At 50.3% G+C, this 22,204-nt stretch overlaps 1 protein-coding gene and 1 non-coding gene across 2 annotated transcripts in view; one reads left to right on the forward strand and one right to left on the reverse strand.

Moving 5' to 3' along the window:
* AK8 (adenylate kinase 8) overlaps positions 1-22,204 on the forward strand; it is a 130,134-nt gene that overhangs the window by 27,139 nt on the left and 80,791 nt on the right. Inside the window, exons 6-8 of the mRNA XM_060102694.1 lie at positions 17,901-17,982; positions 18,511-18,582; positions 19,077-19,277. Coding sequence (XP_059958677.1) covers positions 17,901-17,982; positions 18,511-18,582; positions 19,077-19,277 — 355 coding nt within the window. The remainder of the gene's footprint in view (positions 1-17,900; positions 17,983-18,510; positions 18,583-19,076; positions 19,278-22,204) is intronic.
* Positions 12,408-12,480, reverse strand: TRNAG-GCC (transfer RNA glycine (anticodon GCC)). Its single transcript has one exon. It is a non-coding gene; the product is annotated as a tRNA-Gly (tRNA).

Raw genomic sequence — 22,204 nt, forward strand, 5'->3', positions numbered from 1 at the left:
CCCTGCATTGGCAGGCGGATTCTTAACCACTGCGCCACCAGGGAAGCCCTGTATTTTTAAAACTTCAAGTATAGTAGATGTACAATATTATGTGTTACAGGTGTACAGTATAGTGATTCACAATCTTTTAAAGTTATACTCCATGTATAGTTATTATAAAATACTTGTGATATTCCCCATGTTGTACAATATATCCTTGTAGCTTATTTTATACATAATTGTTTGTACCTGTTAATCTCCTACCCCTATCTTGTCCCTACCCCCTTCCCTGTCCCCATTGGTTACCACTAGTTTGTTCTCTAAATCTATGGATCTGTTTCTTCTTTGTTATATTCACTAGTTTGTTGTATTTTTTAGATTCCACATATAAGTGATATCATACAGTATTTGTCTTTCTCTGTCTGACTTATTTCACTTAGCATAATGACCTCCAGGTCCATCCATGTCATTGCAAATGGCGAAATTTCATTCTTTTCTATGGCTGAGTAGTATTTCATTGTATATACACCACATCTTCTTTATCCATTTGTCTGTTGATGGACACTCAGGTTGTTTCCCTATCCTGGCAACTGTAAATAACGCTGCTATGAACATTAGGGTGCATGCATCTTTTTGAATTAGTGTTTTTGTTTTTTTCAGTTATACCCAGGAGTGGAATTGCTGGGTTACATGGTACTTCTATTTTTAGTTTTTTGAGACGCTTCCATACTGTTTTCCACAGTGGCGGCACCAATTTACATTCATGGGGGCTGTATTTAAAAGCACAGTTGGGGGCTTCCCTGGTGGCGCAGTGGTTAAGAATCCATCTGCCAGTGCAGGGGACACGGGTTCAATCCCTGGTCTGGGAAGATCCCACATGCCGCGGAGCAGCTAAGCCCATGTACCACAACTACTGAGCCTGCGCTCTAGAGCACGCGAGCCACAGCTAAAAAAAATAAATAAATAAAAGCACAGCTGGACACAGCCTTGCCCATCAGCAAATTCAGTGTGCCAAGAGCTCCTGGTAGCAGGATATCACGTGACTGGCTGTGGCCGTGAACAGTGGGCGGGGTACACATCCGTCTTCAGTTCCTGTCCCAGGGATTGCACTTGCCCTGAGGAACATGCTCCGGAGCCATGGTCACACCCCTGCCCAACAGAAGTCCCAGTGGAGACGGCTCCGTGATCTGGCTCAGGCTCAGCAAAGGCAGCAGGGCCTCCCAGCAGGGCCTCCCATGCCTAGTCCAGATTTCCTTTCAAGACGCTTAAACCTCAAACCACCCTGTGATCCAGGAGCTGGAGCGGGAACTGCCGGCTCCCAGCTGTTCTGCTCGCAGGCCCTCCCACACCCTCAAGAGTGTTCGCTTTCACTGGCTGCCTTGGTGCAGCAGAGGCCCGGGGCCCAAGCCCCACAGTAATGATGCAAGAGGCCCTGTGTTTCGGGCAGGCAGGAGCACAGACCCAGCTTCTCTGCTCAGACCTCCCACCAGGCCCTGAGAAAAGCTGGGGGCCCTGGACCAGGCGGCACGCTCAGCACTTCCCCCATCCTCACAGAACCCTGTGAGGTCCCTGTTATTGTTATTATTATCGACCCCATTTTGTAGATGCAGGACCTGAGAGCCCCCAAAGCCACAGCGTGGAGTGGCGGCGCTGGCCAGCGTGGACCTGGGCCTGTGGAGCACAGGGTGGGCGCCCCGGCTCCTGGCCCCAGGCTGTGGGCTGAGGGCTCCGAGGCTGAACACAGGCCAAGTGTGCTGTGCCCGGCCCAGGTTTGACGGCGCCTCCTTCACTGTCAAATCCAAAGGCATCGCCAGGCTTTGCCGACCCGCCTGCCAGAGTTTCCGTTTGTTCATCTGTTTATTCTCTTGTGCAATAAATGCCAAGTCAGTGAGCAAAAGAGGTAAATGCCTGCTCTCAAGGAGCACAGATTCTAGCTGTGGGGAGACAGACGATAAAGCAAAGAAACAAGTGGGGTGTGCAGTCAGGATGTTAGCTAGAGATGGGCGCCTGGGAGGATATGCTTCCAGAATCTAGAGGGCCTGGCAGGGGATTTCCCTGGTGGCCCAGTGGATAGGACTCCCCGCTCCCAATTCAGGGGGCCCGGGTTCGATCCCTGGTCAGGGAACTAGATCCCACGTGCATGACAAAACTGAGAGTTTGCATGCTGCCACTAAGGAGCCCACGTGCCACAACTAAGGAGCCAGCGAGCCACAACTAAGGAGCCCATCTGCCGCAACTAAGACCTGGCACCACCTAAATAAATAAATACTTAAAAAAAAAAAAAAAAAGCGGGCCTGGCAGACACTCCCAGCAGAGAGATGTATGTAGGAGGAGGGAGGGATGCCTCTGTGGGACCCTCCCCAACCCACACCTGCGAGCTGTGTGGAGGGCTAAGGGCCTGTTGGAGGCGGGCAGGGAGGAAAGAAAGGAAGGGAGGAACCGCTGTCGTATTATTTATTGGTGACCCTGAACTGACTGGCATGGAAGCTGGGCGTCTGGACCACTGGGTGACCCCAGAGACGCCGTCCTTCCTAATCTTGAAACATTCGGAACAATCTCATTTTGTGAAAGTTATTTTTATAATTGACTTGCATCCCAAGTCAAAGGTTTCTGGAGTGTAAGCATTCAGCCTAGAATTCAGAGGTGTGGAATCATGAGGTTGGGTGCATCCCATCAGTGAGATAAACCCCCTGGGACTCATGCTGCAAAGATCCAGCCACTGGATCCAGACACAGGAGCCAGCTGGCCTTGGCTGATTTGTTCATATGATTGTCTATTTAAAAAAAATTTTAATCTCTGTAAGTCACTGAGTCATGGTTTCTGGGGAAAATATGATGACTTTCTCTGTGATTTCAACTGGACATCCCAGATTTGCCCTCAGTAATCTAGAATAGTCTCTCAAACACACATTTAACTTCTATGAGCCTTTCTTGAGCTCATCTGAAAGCCCAGGCTTCACAGCTCACCTGCAGCACGGACAAAGCGTGAGCCCAGGCATCCCAAGTCCTTGCCGACAGCTACCACCATCCTCAAAATGGTCATAACGTTTATGAGCATTATTAATTAATTATATCATAAGTGATATTACTGTTATATTGTACTATATGACTGTATTGTGCATTGTACTTAACACTGCTGGCTGAATTAATACTATTTGTATTAATATTTATCATATTAATTATCATTATCATTCCTATTTTGATGATGGTGACAGATGTTGTCTGGACTCCAAACAAAGGCTTGGGAGCCCTGGTCTGGCACTGCATCCCCTACACCACATTGAGAGTACACTATGCAGAGAGGCTGTCATTATTATACTGTTGATGGTGACCACTGATTGGGGGTTTAGGGCTGAGTGCCACGTCAGCGATCTCATTTAATTTGTACAGCAACGCAATAGAGCCTCGCGGCTGTCATCACCCCTGTTTTAGGGATGTAGCATCTTAAGAGTCGCAGAGTCTTGCACAAAGCCCCACAATCAGTCCCAGAGCCAAGATACAAACATGGAGTCATGCTCTCGGCCACTCTGTTCTTGTCTAACCATCCCTGTGCGTCTCCAGCGAGTACTTCACTTCCCAGGGCCTCTGTTTCTCTACCTGTAAAACACTGGACTCGGGCTTGAGCACTGGAGCTCCTTCTGGCCTGACATTCTGATTCTGATCGTGTCCAAGCCATTGTTACCTGCAGAGTAAAGAAATATCTTCTTTAATTTGTTTTAAAATTTCTCTGAGCTTCCAGGGACATCCAGTACCTTTTTCATCTCTTCCCGGTGGAGACAGGATTTCAAGAGTAAGAGATGAGGCTCCTAATTATGTGCTCTGGTTTGTTCAGAAACAAAACAAACCCTCATCCAAAATAAACAGGCTTTCTTGCTTTTAGGGAGAAAAATGACACATATGCATATTCATTTATATGGTAATTATTATTATTTAACTTCGCAGGGACTAGAATTGGTAATTTAGAGCACAAGAAGGAGGCAGGGAATAGTGTTCAGGGAAAAAGAATGCAATCATAACCCATCAGGATTCTGTAGTTAATGTTGCCTTTTTTCCTTTTCTTTCTTTTTTTTTTTTTTTTGGTCTAATGCAATCTCTTTGAAGAATATCTTTGAAGTGACCATCAAATACATTATAGAAAGAGAAATTAGCACTTTGTATTGGAATTATCGAAAGCAGGTGGGCACTACGTTCAGGGACCAATTGGCTTTTCTTTAGGGGCAGCTGAGTTCTTGGAGTCCGGGAGGGCCCCGTTCTTGAGACCACATCTGTAGGGCAAAGGGAGGCTAAGAAGTAAGGCAGGGAGTTCAGGAAATGTGAGGGGAAAGGCTCAGTACCAAAGAGAATCTAAATCTCACCTTCACCATAGTCACCGTTTGCTTCCATTTTTTTTGGATTACCAAGAATCCCTTTCCCTTCTGTGACACCTAATCCATCTCCCTGCAGCTACCGTGGTCTCTTTCTTCCTAATCCTGTCTTCATATCGCTGCCAGAGAGGTTGCTTTAAAAAAATGAACAAATTTATTTCTTGAGTGCAGAACATTCATATGGTTCAAAATTCAAAAGGTACCCAGGTCCCCCTCAAACTCTTGTCCCCCAGCCACTTGGTTCCCTTCCCTGGAACCAAGCTGACCTGGAGTCAGCTGCTGTCAACACTCCTTGAAAGAACATCCTTCTGAAGGGTATTTGTTACACAGAGAAGCATCTGTCTTTTGAAAACAGATGTCGTGTGTCCCTCCACCGCTGAGCACCTTCCCTGCTTCCCATCCCTCGTGGGGTACATACTCGAAGCCCTGAGTGAGGGTCCTGGGCCTGGGTGCAGCCCAGCGTCCTCCCTCTGCCTCTCTCATCCGTGCCCTCTGCCTCTCAGACCTCCTCCAGCTTCACCTGCACTTGCCCTGTGCAGGGCCTGTGCAGAACCTGGAGGACAGAGCCTGAGGGGACTCCCAAGAGTGTCCCTCCTGGTGTCCACACCTTGGAAAATCCTCTCGCCTTGCATGGGGGCAGGACCAACAGAATGGGGCAAAGGTGATGAGGATCCACTCTGGTGATTACATTGCATTATCTAGGACTTCATCTTAGCCGACCAGAGAGATTCTCCTTGCTGGCTGCCATGTTGGAGAAGCCTGTGTGGGCTGCCTGGAGGACCCCACAGCCTCCAGCCTCCAACCAGCAAGGAACGAGAGCCCGCAGTCATAGAGCACGTGGAAGGCAATTCTTCAACCACCTGAGTGAGCATGAAAGCAGTTCTTCCTCAGTTGAGCCTCCAGATGAGAGCGCAGCCCAGCTGACACCTTGATTGCTGCCCTGTGAGACCCCAGCAGAGAACCCAGCTCAGCAGTGCTTGGACTCCTGACCCATGGAAACCATGAGATAAATGTGTGGCTTTAAAGCCACTACGGTTGTGATCATTTGTTATGAAGCAATAGAAAACTAATACACACATGCTCTTTTCACTGAGATACCTTACCCCTCCTGTCCCATAGCCCTTAGTCTCAGGTTTAAGTCACTTCTTCAGGGAGGCCCCCTGACCTCGCCCAACCCCGGGGAGGATGGGTTTCCTGTTACACGAGTTCATAGCATCCTGCTGTCCTCTGTGAGTTCTGGGAGGGCAGGAGCCCCATCTGTCCCATTCACTGCAGAATCCCCCAGCATCTCACATGGTACCTGGCACGGACTCCAAGCTCAGGAAATATTTATGAAGTGAATGAATGAATGAATGCCGTTCAGATAATTCCCCAGTCTGCGCCACCATGGCCATGAAATCCTTTCCCAACCTGCTATTGGCCCAAGGAGGGGTAGGTGTTTAAAATCCATCATGACTGCTCGGTGGAATCTGAACACCCTAACGACGGTTTCAACCATAGGAACAGATTTGTCCTGAGGCTTCTCTGGGGAGAATTTTTGGGGGTGTTGCCCTGGCTTTTTCTGAATTGTGGAGATCCACTTAGTGACTTTCCCCATCAAATCTGAAGATTATTTTCCATTATCAGTGTTTTCAATGTTCTCATTTGGCCTTGGTCTCCTATAGCTTGATCAAGTTCAACCACAGCACCCAGGGGTGGCCATGCACACCAGACCCGGGGTTCCAGTGTTTGGGAACCTGTCTTCCAACTGGATCTTGTTGCCCTGTGTTAAGACTACCTGTATCCTTCTCCTTCATTCCTTTAATTGACTGTAGCAAGAATCAACCACCAGGACACTTGATTTTAAAATATTAGATAACAGCATTTCATAGAAGTCACTGTGCCTTGTGGATGAATTCCAATTTGTCTCATCAACTTTTTTTTAAACATTGTCTTGAGAACTATTCCTACCTGAAACCTTTTACGAAAGGGGAAACTGAGGTCCAAATGGAGGAAGGGACTTAGCCTAGGTCAGGGGACCGGCGGGCCAGGACAGGTGTGGACTGCCACCACACCTGGCTGCCAGGCCCCGCTTCAGCCCGGGACCCCATGATCCTGTGCCATCCCTTTGACAAAGGTATCTCTGCATCACCAGGACCAGGCCGATTGGAATGTCACAGACAGGGACTCTCAGGCTAAAAGAGACAGAAGAAATGTTTCCGTGTGTGGTCTGCCACCTCGCCCAGCTGTGGGGAGGAAGCAGCTGTGCCCAATGATGATGGCTTGTCAGGCGCTGGGAGTTCCATCACCCGTGAACGGTCAGAGGCCTCCACGGATGGCTTGTGTCCGCCTCTGCCGGCCTGTGCCATCCCTCGCACATCTGGGCTGGTGGGCGGCAGCAGGACCTGGGAGGGGAGCTGGGCGGGCCTCGGTGCGGCTCAGTGTGGGCCCCCCGGGGACTGCAGGCAGGCCTCGAGGGCTCTGGGGTGCACAGCGCGTCGTACAAGCACCGTGCCTGGCCCTGAGGCCCACTGGGCAGGGTGACCCGCTTTCCCATGCGAAGTGAGCCGAGTGAGAGCAAACCAGGATCACTAACGGGTGGGGGAAGCTTGCTGCCCCCACGGGCCTCCCTGTGTGTTAGGCAGCGGTCCTGTACCCTCCGGGGTTGGCTGCTGACCCGCCAGCAAGCCCACAGCATGCTTTTGGAATAATTGCTCCAGTGAGTTCTGGAACATCCCGTACCTGCATGGATGAGAGTTGGCAGTCTTTTTTTTTTTTTTTAATATTTATTTTATTTATCTATTTGGCTGTGCCGGTCTTAGTTGCAGCGTGTGGGATCTTTAGTTGCAGCATGCGGGCTCTTAGTTGCGGCATATGGGATCTTAGTTCCCTGATCAGGGATCGCACCCAGGCCCTCTGCATTGGGAGCACGGAGTCTTAACCACTGCGCCACCAGGGAAGTCCCAGCAGTCTTTTAATTGTAGTGCCTGGAGGGAAAAACAATGAAATTTCAAAACTACCTGGAGCCTCCCCGGCCCTGGCTTCTGTCCATTGGCCTTGGCTTTTCTTTCCTTCTGTGAATGTCCACTTGGGCTGGAGTTCACTGCTCCTGAGGTTAGGGCTGGTTCTCGCCAGGTGTGAGGCAAGAAGCCCCTGCAGGCTGAGCCGGGCCATCAGCAGCGACCTTTAGTGTGACCGAGGCAGGGACTGGCATGCTCGGCGCTCACGTGGTAGTCGGCACCCTCCTCGGTCGTGCTCTGTGTTGCAGCACCTCTCCTTTCTGTTTCCCAAACCAGGGTGCTCGGAGTCCCACCCACCCAAGCAGATAACACACCCTGATAACACAGATTCACCTGCTGCATCCGTGTCCCCCAGGGCGGCCCGGCAGAGGCCTACGGAGGGACGCTGCCCCAGCCTGCGCTCAGGGTGCTGAGTTCTAATCACCTCCTCATCCCCAGCCGCTGGTCAGGAAGTCTTCCCAACGCCTCCACAAAAGAGCAAAGGCGTGAAAAATGGAACGTTTCCCCGGGGACCTGTGGTTACTTAAATGGGATGCAAGCAGGCCCCTCCTTCAGCGAGTTCAGAAAATATCAACCCACCCCATGACTCATCAGGCCTGAGACTGTGGTGAAGATCAGAAGAATAAAAATCATATGATATCATTTACATGCGGAATCTAATAAAAAGTGATACAGAGGAACTTATTTACAAAACAGAACCCGACTCACAGACTTCGAAATCAAACTTACAGTTACCGCAGGGGAAATGTGGGGTGGGGGAGGGATAAGTTAGGAGATTGGGAGTGACATATACACACTACTGTATATCAAATACATAAGTAGTAAGGATCTAGTGTACAGCACAGGGAACTCCACTCAATGTTCTGTAATAACCTTTATGGGAAAAGAATCTGAAAAAGAATGGGTATATGTGTATGTATAACTGAATCACCTTGCTTACACCTGAGGCTCACACAGCATTGTAAGTCAACTGTACTCCAATAAAAATTAAAAAAACAAAACAGCGAAGGCCAGCGCGAAGCCCAGCCCAGGTGCTGGGCAGCCATGCGGGTCCACTGAGGTAAAGGTACCAATAGTCATTAACCAGCCTTGACTAGCACATGGTACAAGTCACTGCCACGCTCGGAGGCACTTTCTGGTGAGATGTGCACAGCTGTCCTGCGAGGTTTTCAACAACCAAGACTTAATGGCACCTACTGTGTGACAGGGACCATTCTAGGTTGTGTGAGGGACAAAACAGAGCGAAGGAAGCAGAGTGCCCGCTTTCACGGGCCCGTGGCTAGTGGGGCAGGTAGGCGTTTAGCACCGTGATGCTCCCACTTTACAGAAAAGGAGGCTCCAGTGCTGGAGCCCCGCTGCTGACCCAAAGGAAGGATACGTGTGTTGCCTGAAAAAAGAACTGCCCCTCCAGAAATCCAGCAAGTTCCAGTGTCTGGCACCACGTCCTCTCCCTCCTTGAGCTGCAGACCGACATCACCAAAGGCAAAACTTTGACCACGTCCCCAGCTTGCTGAGCCAGGGAGAAGGTCTCCGAGGCACCCTGGAAGGGGGTCGCTTCCCCCGCCACCCCGTCCCGTGATCAGTGCAGGTTGGAGGTGTTTCCTTTACAGAAAATGCAAAGTGAGGCTTTGCGTCCACAGGTTCACTTCTTTTTGATCTCATTTCATATCGTGGAGATGCTCCGTTACTTCACGATAAAGGAGGTGTCGCTGGAGCACACTTCTGACTGTGGAACCGAGAGTCTAACATTTACTTGGCAGATTTCTAGACTCTTGTTTACTTTTTCCTGTCTGGTCGCAGATTGACGCGTCCCTGCCTGTAACGGGAGTGAGTGTTTTATAGTGGAAACACTAACGGAACGCAGGAGCCCGATTCTGGTCTACAGACCCCCCGCTGTTTGTTTTACCTCTCCTGGCGGCGTCACTGGGCTGGCACGAATTACCAGCTCTCATCCTCTGACGGCGGGAACGTGGGATCTTCTTGCCGTTGTTCTGACACTCGCGGGTTTGTAGATGTCACTCGCGTCCTCTGAGGAGTGCGGGTTTATTGATCAACGGCTCTGCCGAGGCCCGGGGCTGTGTGTTCCTCTAACACAAATGCAGTCAGGATGGCTGGGCCTCTGGAGGGGAGGTCTGAACTCCACTCGGAAAACTGAACGGCATGCGTCACGGCAAGGCAGGGCTCTGCGGGCCGGGCTGGACGCCCTGAGCACCCCACCTTGTGGGTCCCTCGTTTGTGGGTGTTTCTGGACCCTGCGGTGTGGTCTCGGGCTTGTTCAGGGCGTGTGTGGCCCACCTATCTGCTGGCTAAGCAGCAGGCACCCCGGGTGCTCTGTGGGCAGCAGATGCCTGGGATGCCCTTAGGATCCTTCTCACTGCCGTCGGGGAGGGAAAAGAGATGGCTGGAATGCAGGATAGAGCCCGATGCTCGAGCCACCGTAAGTGGGCTTCGGAGCAGCAGAGAGTGTTGGAGAGGCCCAGTGATGTTGGAGACCGCATTGGACTCAGAACCACCGACCACGTCACCCTTGGCAGGTTGAGGTCGGATCCAGGGGCCAGATCAGAGACCTGCCTCCCGAGAGCTGGAAACGCCCACCAGGAGGACGGAAAAGAGGGACATCCTCAATCCCCCATTCCCAGGCTCTTGGTGTGGCTTAGTTTTGCATCTAGCTGTCAACTGTGAAAACATGGCGTGTGCCAGAGGTTGCAGCTGCTGTTCTCCAGCACCTGCAATTGGCCAGACCTCGAGCTGGCCCTGTACACTCATCACTGCCCCTAACCTTGAACAGCAGGAAGTGTGGGCCCGTCAGCATTATCCCTACTTTGCAGATAAGGAGATTGTTAAACAGTTGGTATGTGGGGGTCTGGGGGTCCCCTTGTAGCTTAATACCGTCAGTCAGTGTGATTTGGAAGAACTGTGGAAACTAAAGTGGATGATTTTTAGCTATAATCTGTAACATATTAACTACCCCCAATTTTAATTATAAACATACTACCTAAAATATTAATTCTAAATGAGAGTATTGGTTAGAATACCAGAGCAAATGTATATATATATTTTTGGTGTGCCTTTTATTTGTTGAGACTGTGTGGAATTCACTGGTCTTTAGACTGATGAGTTCTCATTCTCTGAACACGTAATCGATCCTCTCACCTTGCACTTTCCACAGCTGGTCAGGTTGGGTTTTTCCTGGAGCAGCACTGTGGTGTCTAGTCTCTGGCAGCAGGAGACCACAGACCTGAGTTGAGATGAGCTTAGGAAGATGTGGAAAGTGGTCCAGGCCTCCAGATGGGTTGAGAGTGAATGTCCCCAGGGTACTGAGCCCACAGGAGAAGGCTGTTTTGACTGGGAGAGATGGGACGTGTTTCTGAAGGAAATAACCCAGATACGCCAGGGGCAGCCAGACAGAGGGAAAGTGACCAGTGGTGGCCAGCACCCACCGAGGGAGGGGATGGAGGGACAGCTGTTCCTGGTGAAGGTGAGGCCCAGAGCGTCCCCCAGACTACCGCCCACCTTTTGGGGCCTGAAACGGCAGCCTTGTCAAGTCAGCCACTTGGAGATTCAGCCTCTTTCAGTCCTGCGGAAATGCAAATGCCCTTGCACTGCAGACAGTTCTTAGGAGAGAGAAAGGCACCCGTGCCTGTGAGGCGCCTGCTTTGGGTCAGGAGCTTTGTCATCACACTTGTCATCAATAATCTTATGCAATCATTGCAGAGATTTTCTCTTAGGTGGGTCTGACTGCCCCCATTTTACAGGCTAAGACTCAAGGCTTAGGTAACTGACGATCACAAGGCTCCAGGGTTAGAGCCCAGTTGTGGACCCGGCCACAACTCTGCCCATGGCCAGTGCTGTCCCTGCACCAGGGCCCGGATGGACAGGTGTGACAGTCCCAGGATAACGGGGGAGAGAGCACCAGCTTGAGGAGGAGGCGTGAATCAGCAGGCTGGCTGCTTGGCTTTGAGCCGTGCCAGGATCAGCGGATTTGGAACGGAGAGAGAGGAATGAGGTCTGAGAAACCATCAGGTCAGTGAACTCGGGCGACTGCAACCTCTGAGAATGAGGCCAGGAGCTCTGGACCCAGCACTTGACCTTCAGTGTGTACTTCGGAATTCCGTGGGAGAAGAGTCATTACAGGTGTTGATCAGACCCAGGTAGCTTGTCAGCGGCCCCCAAGGTCTGCCCCCACTGCCTACGGGGGTTTCCCCCTTCTTTTCATGATTTCAGGAGCTGGCAGAATTTCACAGGAGAATCAGGCTGCATGATTGCAAGTAAATTATCGTGTTTTAATGTGCAAAGACCCTTAGAGGCAGGGCAGTCCCTCGTCCTGGTTGATGCCTATTTTCCCTGCATAATTATGAATAGCTGTTCACTCTTAAAATATCTTTGTTAGACCATAAATGTCTTTGCTAGAAGTTGCCTGGTCCAATCCTCTCGTTTTACAGATGAAGTTCAGTGCCTTGCACAAGTCAAATGGTCAATTAGGAAAGAGTTCTAAGTAACAGACTTGGGTCAGCCAGACTTGGGGGGGGGGCTCGTTAGTTACATGAACCAGTGACTGACCACCCCCAGGTGCTATCAATTGGACAAGCCCCCAGACCCAGGGCTTCTGAACTTTTCAATATGAAAGAACAGTGTACCACACACAGTGGTGGATAAATACGGCAATGAATTGATGAATGGATGGGTGAAGGTATGAATGAATGCGCCCCAGGTCTTCCTGTGGAAATGCCCACCCCACTGTAAAAGCACGATTGTTGTTTCCCATCTGCTGGACCCAGGCTGGCAGCCCAGGTGGCTCCTGGCAGTGGTTTCAGAGGAGCAAACTCCCTGGCAGGCTCCTGGGCAGGCACTGGGAAACGGATGAGCACGCTGCAGTGGGTGTGCGCTCGCCCACGACTCGCTAGGCTCCCTCACTTTTACCGAAATGTGTTTTTCCCAAGTCCTCGTTGATTAGAAAGCTTTCCTCAGTTCACGTCTGGGATGCCAGTTACTGCTCTTTCCAAGAGATTGCCTTTTTTTTTTTTTTTAAATCTTTTGGCCGTACCGCGCAGCATGTTGGATCTTAGTTCCCCGTCCAGGGATCGAACCCGTGTCCCCTGCATCGGCAGTGCAGAGTCTTAACCACTGGACCACCAGGGAAGTCCTGAGATTGCCTTTTGAAATGAATTCTTTATATTAAGTTCTACAGTCTTTTTTGGCGGGGGGGGATTTGAACCTTTTTTTTTTTTTTTTTTTTTTGTGGTACGCGGGCCTCTCACTGTTGTGGCCTCTCCCATTGAGGAGCACCAGCTCCGGACGCGCAGGCTCAGCGGCTGTGGCTCACGGGCCTAGTAGCTCCGCGGCATGTGGGATCTTCCCGGACCGGGGCACGAACCCGCGTCCCCTGAATCGGCAGGCGGACTCCCAACCACTGCGCCACAAGAGAGCCCCCAAACTTGATCTTTTAATATGCATTTCTTTTCTGGCTGATAAAAATCTCCCGTTTTTTCCTCTTTTATATGTTGGGAAACCGTATAACGTTTCATCAGAAAAAAGCGAGGGAGGTGGCAGCCCATGATGCATCTTGTGATGTGTCTCCTGGTTCACACTCTGAGCTGAGTAATCTGATCGAATCCAAGCCTTCAGCCTCAGTCTGCCTCCTTAGGATGGTGAGGAATCAGCATTTGGCTCCAGGGAATGCCTGGGATGGAGGCTCCAGAGGCTGCAGTTGGAGCCGGGAGCTGGATCAGGGCGTCCTAGGGAGAACCCAGGGGAGCACCCCACTCTGGTCTTTGGAGGAGAGGGGCGGAGACAAGGGCACCGCATCAAACAGGCAGGGGGCCCAGAGGGCAAGGGTCCTGCAGTGTGCAGTCGCTAACTGCGCTTTAATCACAGTCAGGAGGGCAGAAGAGGCCAGTGTTCACACAGAACGGGCCGCCCACTCGGCATCCGGCAGCGCCCTGCTGGGCCTCGCCACGTTCCCTAGGCTGGCTGGCTGCTTTTCTTTCCCTTTTTTTCATCTGTGACATCTGCTCGGTGCTTGTCCCTCCTGTGATACCGTACCCCTCGCAGCTGTGCAGACCTCCAGCTCTGTGCCGGTGCAGGGAGTGCCCTGAGCATACGGCCTTTTTGATGTGTGATAAAACAGAACCGAGCCACAGGGGTACGGCGAGGGAAGGCATCAGAATATCAATTAACCTGCTCTGAACAAAGCTGCAGCTCCAGAGTGGAACAGACATTTCACTGAAGTGTCAGGAAGATGGATGATGTATTCTAATTAGGGACTGACTGCTCTCTCCGCATCCAGCCGTTCCTGGACGTCAGAACCACGACCCTCGCGATGCACCTCACCAGCGTCCCGTCCCAGCAGTGCTCGGATGCTGCTGACTGATCGGTGACTCCTTGCTTTGCCAGAATTTGCAGCCATGAGCTTGCTCTCAACCAGCAGTGCTGTTCCCCCTTGAAAGTGTGGTCCATTTTGCCACTGGGCAGTTGCGTATAACCTCTATAAAGTCAAGAGCTCTGGGAAGGAAGACCTCTTGCAGGCGCTAAGCCTGGGGCTCCCATCTTGAGGACGCTCCAGGACCCACACTCCCTGACGCGGAGGCCGTGGTCACTGTGCCCCTCCTTCCCAAGCGGACGGATGCGGGGATGAAGGGTCTCCACAGCTGCACCAGTCGGGTGTGGGTGCTGCCCTAAGCGGTCCTCCAGGGACCTCGTTTCTTTGCACCTGGGTGATGGCACCGTCTCCCTGAGTCTGAAAGAGTAACCCAGAGAGCAGGTGGCCTGGGATTTGCTTCAAACGCCCCCCACCCACCTTCTCCTTCCTTAATTTCACATCCGAACCAGAATGATGCACCAATGAGGCCAGTTAATTAGGGAGATGTTCCTCATTTTGCTGCACTTTTCCTGTGTAATTGGAAGGCCCGCTTTCTCCAGTCGGCAAGAGCTGTTCCCCTGAATACTTCTAAAAGCTTTGGACCACATACTGATATCAGCTGCAAATTTATGGGCAAGATTATAATGATTGCTCAGTAATGCAATATTAAAAGCGGAGGTCTTTCTCAGTGCCGAGTGAAGGCGGGATTCCAACCTTCTTTCAGCTTCAAAAAGGGATTCGAAACAGAATTACCAGCCCTTGTCCTAGAAGAAGCAGTCAGGGGGCTCCGACTCCCTCCCCTCCAAATAAGGAAAAAATAAAGGGGTCTGAATGTAGCCAAAGTTCAGAACATTTGGGTTCGGTTTCCAGAACTGTAAGTGGGGGCCTCTCAGACCCTGTGCTTCCTGATTCCTGGAGGGGTGCGCACGTCTGTAGGTGTCTGCTCCTTTTAAGAGCCGCAGCCAGCGCTTGGCTGCCTATAACAAGGACTTAAGGGAGCAAAAGGCTGTTAAAAGATTTTTTTTGCACTTTTGCTTCATTAGTTCTAGAATCCAGGGGCTCCATGGCTGCACGTTCTCCTGCATAATTTAAGGAATTAATGAAAGCATGCCTGATTTTTCCAATACTCTTTACTCTGTAAATTTGTTTAGCTTTTTTTTTTAACTGTCAGTTGAGGCTGTTGGAACCTAAATATTTTAATATTGAAGAAATGTGCTCCCCCCCCTTTTTTTTTAAAAAGAAAGACATTCCTTGCCCTCAGCCACACGGTGTTCTGTACATCAGGTGTTATGAGTTATGGGTGACCTTGGGTCTGAGTTCACCCTATCAGTCCATCCTCTGACCTTACGGCAGGCAAGTTCTTATAATGTCTGAGGGCGGGGGGCCCCTTCTGGGAGCCCGCATCAGAAACCTGGGCTTCCACTTGGGGCTGTCTGACCCCGCCTCACCGCAGAATGGAGACCTGAGGGGGACGTAGTTTTTCGAGGCAGGAGCCCGCTGTGTCCCCCTTTGCCTGGCAAAGTAATAAAGCTATCCTTTTCTACTGCAGCCAAAAAAAAAAAAAAAAAAAAAAAAAGAATGGAGACCTGAGACAATTTGCAGCTTTATTTCACTCTTCCAAAGCTCACTTTATCTACTTTATCTGACCATCAAGTTGAAGGCATTAGTGTATATGTGTATAACTCTAGGCTCATAGGATTTGAAAGGACTTTAGAAATTGTTGAATGTGAATATTGCTGAGGTACATTAAAAAGAAAACAGCGTAAGCAAGTGGGAAGATCATGGTTTTTGGTTTTTTTGTGGTCTTCTTTGGCCGCACAGCTTGTGGGATCTTAGTTCCGAGACCAGGGATCAAACCCGGGGCCCCGGCAGGGAGAGTGCCAAGCCCTAACCACTGGACTGCCAGGAGATTCCCAGGAAGATAATGTTTTGACTTGATATTGTAAAAATGTCCATTCTCCATAAATTAATCTATACATTTAATGTCATTCCCAACCTTGTAGAATTTATATTTTGGAACTTGACAAAATAGTTTTCTGCCTACTTGAAGGAACAAATTTTTGAAAAAAAGAAAAAGAAGGACGAGCATCTCCTATTAGATAGAACAATAAACTACAAAACAGTGATAATTCAAATGGTGTGAGGATGGCACAAGCGTCTACAGGCAGAAAGATGCCAGAGCCAACATCATATCAGCATGTAGCTGTGACTAAAAAAAAAGATGACATTCAGAGGGGAGAGGACAGGCTATTTCATAGATGACCGTGGGACAGTTGGAGATCCACAAAGAAACAGATTAGATCAAGGCTCACATCATTTTCAAAATAAAATGTGGCTCTTTTAAATATTTCAGTGTAAAGAGTAAACCGTTAAGAGAACTCAGTTTAAATGCAAGTGAACACTTACCAGCTTTTGCAGTGACAAGGGCTTTTTTTATACACCACACAACACCAGAATCCAAAGAGGAAAGCACTGATTGATTTGGCCAAAAACTTGTGTGTCAGAAACAACACCATACACAAAAGACAAACTGTGGAAAATGTTGGCAACATCATTTTTCTCAGAGTCTGTGGTAGCAGTTGCCAAAATGCGTTAATATTCTTAATATGTAAAGAGCTCCTGTAAACAAATGAGGACAAAACCCCAAGGGCAGAGTGAATAGACAGCATGAATGGACATTTTGGAAAAGAAAAAATTCAAATAGCCAATACACATATGGAAAAAATATTGAACCTCGTTAGTGATCAGAGAGATGTAAATTAAAGCAGCTACCGTGTACTGTATTTTGCTGGACAGATTTTCCCCCAGGATAAAGCCTGACATTGACAAAGATGCAGGGAAGCAGGTGATCTGCCATCGGATTCAGAAACTGGTGGGCAATTTTGTAGCGTGATGTGGCAAAATGTGTCAAAAGTTATAAAAGAAGGTATCAACTTTTAGAACTTTATCATGAGGATATTTCTGTGTACCTCAAGATGTACATGTAGCACTTTTTAAACGATAGTTTTTGTCTGTTTTTCGGCCGCAGGCTGTGCAGCATGTAGGATCTTAGTTCTCCCACCAGGGATGGATCCCGCTCCCCCTGCAGTGGAAGAACAGAGTCTTAACCCCTGGACCACCAGAGAAGTCCCTAGATAATAGTTTTGTTTTTTTAATATAATGGAATGAAACTAAATGAGCAGCAGTATGTGATTCATTAGCATTTGGCAGGTCAATTCATGCAATGCCTGGCAGCTACGAAAACTCCCAGGAGAGGAGCATTCTGTGACATGGGAAATATGCATGAAATGTTCTCACTATATGAACAGAACAGACTACAAAATAGTATGTGCAGTGTGATTTTTCTCCACCCCTCCGCCCCCCCCGACCCCGCCGGCCAGGAGAAAAGATATCTGTATGTGAAGCCTGGAAGGAGATACACCTAAGTGTTAACAGTGGCTAGTTGGGGGCGGTGGTGTCACCAGTGACCAGCAGGCTTATTTCAGCTCTTTAGTATTCCCACAGAGTGTACCACAATCATAAAAGACTCCCACAATTGGACTTAAAGGGTTAATGAAAATAAATCTTCTAAACCAGCTCCCCAGCCGATCCAAGAAGATGCCTGAGGGATTTCAGCCCCATAACAAGTTCACTTGGGAACAGAAACTTGAACTCGGGCCTCTTAATGCCCTGTTCGGGACTTGTTCTTAAGAAAAGTGGGTTTTTGTTTTGCCCTTGGTGGTTCCTTTTCTCTCATATCTGAGAAGCTCCCTTTAGGAAATAATCCGAAACTTGGAAGGAGCTGTAGCACAGAGATGTTCTTACGGTGTTATTGGTAACGGTGCGAACGCCCAGCAGGTGAAGCGTTTGGTCGTGGGGCAGGGCTCAGCAAGGGAGGCAGCTCACTCGGTGGAATGTTACATGGCCAGCGAGGAGGGGGGCCGACAGGAAACATACAGTGGTGGTTATAACACGGGATGGAAAAAATCAGGACAGAAAATACGTATGGTGTGATTATCATTATAAACGTAAGATTCAGAAGGGGATGTGATATGATGAGAGGAGCTGTTAAGTGAGGCGAGGCGGCTGTCAGAAACGTTTATTTTCTCTGACCTTAAAAGTTCCAGTCTTTGTATAAAGGTATGATGTTCCTTTTATAGTAGTTCCAAAAAAATCTGAAAAAGGAAACATAGGTGAGCATCTTTCCGCATTCTCTGCCTAGGGCTGGATTCTGGATGGCATCCCTGAAACTCGGGAGCAGGCTCTGATGATCCAGACCCTCGGGGTCTCCCCGAGACATGTCAGTGAGTAGCCCCACCCACGCCTGGAGAGCCCTCCCCCCAGACCTGCAGCCCCCGCGAGTGAGCGCTCCGCTCTGTGTTAGCGGCTCCCCGGTGCCCAGGCACCATCCACAAAGGGGGTTTGATGGGCCTGTGACCCAGCAGGAAAAAGGAGGACAGCACAGTCGAATTTTCCACGGAGCTAAATGCATTCGGGGCTTGTTCTGAGAAACGTGAGGTTTTGCTCTGACCCTGGTGATTCCTTGTTTCAGGAATCTCACATCTGAGAAACTCTCTTTAGGAAATAATCCCCAAATGTGGCAAAAGCGTCCTGCCCAAAGATGTCACGGAGTTATTGATGACACTGAAGCCTGTCCTTGGGTGAAGTGTTCAAGCGTGGGCTTCCTCTGTCCTGAGATTACGTGTTTGTGTTCTGACCTCTCTTTTAAGGCATTGCTGGGGATGGGAGATGGTGGTTGCTCTAATGTCTTTATACAGCAGCAGGTCGGTTGCCCACCACGCCTGGTTTTGCTTCTTTCCTCCTCTACCCAGTCGTGCTGAGCGCTCCAGACACGGTCCTGATTGAGAGAAATTTGGGGAAGAGAATCGACCCTCAGACGGGAGGTACAGCTGTCTCCACCTTCCCCCAACCACCCCGTGGGGTCTCACAGGGAATCCTAGTAACAGCCCTGCCCACCCCTCACTGAGCACTTACTCTCAGGCTTGGGCAGCAGACAGACCGGGGTTTGTGGCCCCTGCCCCTTTCTAGCTGTGTGACATGGGACAAGTTGCCCAGTGTCTCTGAGACTCAGTTTTCTCACCTGGACTTGAGGATGAAAACGCCGAGCCCTGCCTTGTGATCTGATCACTGTGAGGGTGAAATGAGAGCCTGGGGATGGGAGCCTGGCACGGAAGAAGCACTCGGAAAGTCACGGCCACCCTTCCCCTCGCGCTGAGCATCATTGCCACTTTGTTGTTGTTAATAGCTACGGGGGAGCAGGCCCGGAGCCAAAGCCGAGTGCGGTGCTGCTGGCATGGGCGGACGAGCACCCCTGGGACCCGCAGGCTCTGCCCCCAGGTTGGGCGGGCAACTCTAAACGCGTCCCTCTTTCTTGCAGAGATTTATCACACCACCTTCAACTGGCCCTCCAAGTCCGAAATCCAGAACCGACTGATAGTGCCAGCGGGCATCTCGGAAGGGGAGACGGCGCGGAGGCTGCTGGAGTATCACAGGAACATCGTCAGGATCCTCCCCTCATACCCCAAAATCGTGAAAGTCATCACTGCCGACCAGCCGTGCGTGGACGTCTTCTACCAGGGTAAACCCAGGTGGACCCTCGACCCTTCTCATGCTGGTGTCACTTCTTCTGGCAGTGATGCCAGTGTCCAGTATCCAGGGTGTGCCTGGGAGCCCGGGAGTCAAGTCACGGGAGGCCCAAGGTCCCTGCCCAGAAACGAGTCTGGGGTCCCTGGGAGCGTCGTCCTCTGAGACCCTGGGCTAATATTCTACAGCCCGCATGGTCAGCGGACTTGACAGTGACGGGGTGGGGCGAGGAGAGGTGAGGGCTGGGGTGGGAGGGACATGCAGCAAGAAGTCTTGCCCTGAGGAGGAAGGAGGAGGAAGAGAAAATTTATAAATATTCAAACAAACGTACAAACCCACCAGCGCCACAAAACCCAAAAAACCTCAACACAACTCAGGTGTCCTGAGCCCACATTGAGGGCAGGGATAGGCAGTCGCATGCCGGGCACGGCCCTGCCGTTGGGAACAGTAACAGATGTTCACAACAGCTTCCCAGAAATGGGCTGAAAGAGGCCTGTTTGGGGGTCAAGGGTGTGACCATTGAGTCCTGAGACTTTGGAGCCAGGTAACCTCAGCCCCACCGCACATCAGCTGTGCAGTCTGCGGCAACTCTCTTAACCCCTGTGAGCCTCAGTTTTGTCATCCCCAAAATGGGAACAAAAATCCTTCCTTCCTCGCGGACTTAGGAGAGGGCTCCATGAGATCCTGCAACGCAGGTATCCGCAGCCCTGAGCCCAGGAGCTGGTGCAGAGAACGGCTCAGTAAACATCGGACGTTGCTATCATCAGGATTCAACATGTGGTCCCGAAAGACAAGGAAAGTTAGAAGAGTTCTCCCCCAAAGCAGCTGCATGGATCATTTTTAAGTTTTTAAAATTTATTCTTTTCTTTTATTTATTTCATTTTGTTTTTATTTTTGGCCACGCTGTGCGGCTTCTGGGGTCTTTTTTTTTTTTTTTCTTTTTTTTTGCGGTACGCGGGCCTCTCACTGCTGTGGCCTCTCCCGTTGCGGAGCACAGGCTCCGGACGTGCAGGCTCAGCGGCCATGGCTCACGGGCCCGGCCGCTCCGCGGCATGTGGGATCTTCCCGGACCGGGGCACGAACCCGTGTCCCCTGCATCGGCAGGCAGACTCTCAACCACTGCACCACCAGGGAAGCCCGCTTCTGGGGTCTTACTTCCCCGACCAGGGATCGAACCCGGGCCCTTGGCACTGAAAGCGTGGAGTCCTAACCACTGGACCGCCAGGGAGCTCCCTCATTTTTTAAAAGTCTTGCTGAGCTTCATTTGTCTCCACACGCAGTTATCCCCTTCTGTGCGATGCCGGTGCCTGACACAATGAAAATACCTCCGCAGGGATTTTAAGACACTTGACGGTTTACGATGCCCTTTTTTGGTATATTCTCTCAAATCTCTTCAAGAGAAGTTTACTTTTGGTGGAGGTTGTTCTGAGCTCCCCCGACCGGCCCTCCCACCAGTCCCCACCTGCTGGTGGCCTTGTTGTCTGAGCGGCTTTGCTTTACGGAGAGGGAGAGCCTGAGCCAGCACAGCCTCGCTCTCCAAAGGGGGTCGGTATACGAGGGGGCATGTCTGGAGAGTGATGCTACTTTGAAAAAATGCCAGGCTTATGGATGCCTTATAAATTTCCAGTGATTTCGCATCTCGGAAGAGTCTTTAGTAGCAAACACTGCACTCTGAAGATAAACAACCACAACATTTATCTTATGCCATGATTCTGAATTTACACATTAATTACTTCCAAACTACTTAATTAAATTTAAAAGTTCATATGATCGTTCATAAAGAATTCATGCCTGAAATTGTAAATAAAAATGTGAGTGTCTGAATATTAATTATTATTAATTAATAATGCAGAGAGATAAATTGAAAATTGGAATGCAAAATTCTCTCTGTGTTGTTTTTTTAATATCTCTGCAGTGCATCCAGCAACCACATATCTTTAAAAAGAATAATTAGATGTTGAGACCGTCTGGGGGATCATTACTTCTAATTAACTTGGTTATTTACTGTAAATTAAGCATCATTTGTAAGCAGGCTGCTTTGCCGGTAGTATTTGTGCTCTTCAGATGGGCTGGATCCTGGAAGGTCTGAGAATAAAGACAGCCTTGCTGTCTTTATCTTTATCTCTTCCTCCGGGTTCATCTCGCTGATGGAAAGTGTTACCCAAGGCAGTGGGCTTGGGAGGGTTGCCCCAGCCCTGCCGACTCTGTAAAATCGGGACAAGAAAAGCACATCCCTCGGGGGACTGTGCACGGATCAGATAAGATAAGGCTGGTAGAGTTTAGCTTAGCAGCAAATGCATCCCTGCCGTGAGGATGCTGGTTATCATCTTGACCTTGAAGACAGGTAACTTACCTGTGCCTTTAGCTCTAAAACAGAGGGGAATCATAGTATCTCTAATGACCCTTCCAATCAAAAAATCCTACAAAGATTTGAGAGTTCAAAATTTGCCCAGTGAACATATCCCAGTGGTTCTCAATTTTGCCTTCTTGCCACACCGGGACATGTGACAATGTCTGGAGACATTTGTGGCTGTCACAGCTAGGGAGCGTGACAGCACCTGGTGGGCAGAGGCCGGGGAGGTGCCCCAACGTCAAGCACAAGGTTGGAAGACCCTGCGCACCTGTCGCGGGTTTCGGGGTGGTGCCTGGGGACACCTTCCTGTCTTCAGATGGATTCCATCCTGGGCGAGGGGCCAACATGCTGACTTCAGGCACCCCGACACCTGCGCAGGATGGTCCAGGGACCCGGGCAGGAGGCGGGGCCGGGGAGGGAGACCCCCTTGGGATGCAAGGGGGACTGAGGAGGAGGTACCCCCGCCCTCGGCCTCAGCGGGCGGGCCGTTCCCCTCACCCAGGTGCCGAGTGGCTGACTTTCAACGGCCTCCTCAGCCCGCTCGTGCCCCCTCCTCTACCCTCCACTCT

The sequence above is a fragment of the Mesoplodon densirostris genome, chromosome 6 (genome assembly GCF_025265405.1).
Source record: "Mesoplodon densirostris isolate mMesDen1 chromosome 6, mMesDen1 primary haplotype, whole genome shotgun sequence".
NCBI lineage: Eukaryota > Metazoa > Chordata > Mammalia > Artiodactyla > Ziphiidae > Mesoplodon > Mesoplodon densirostris.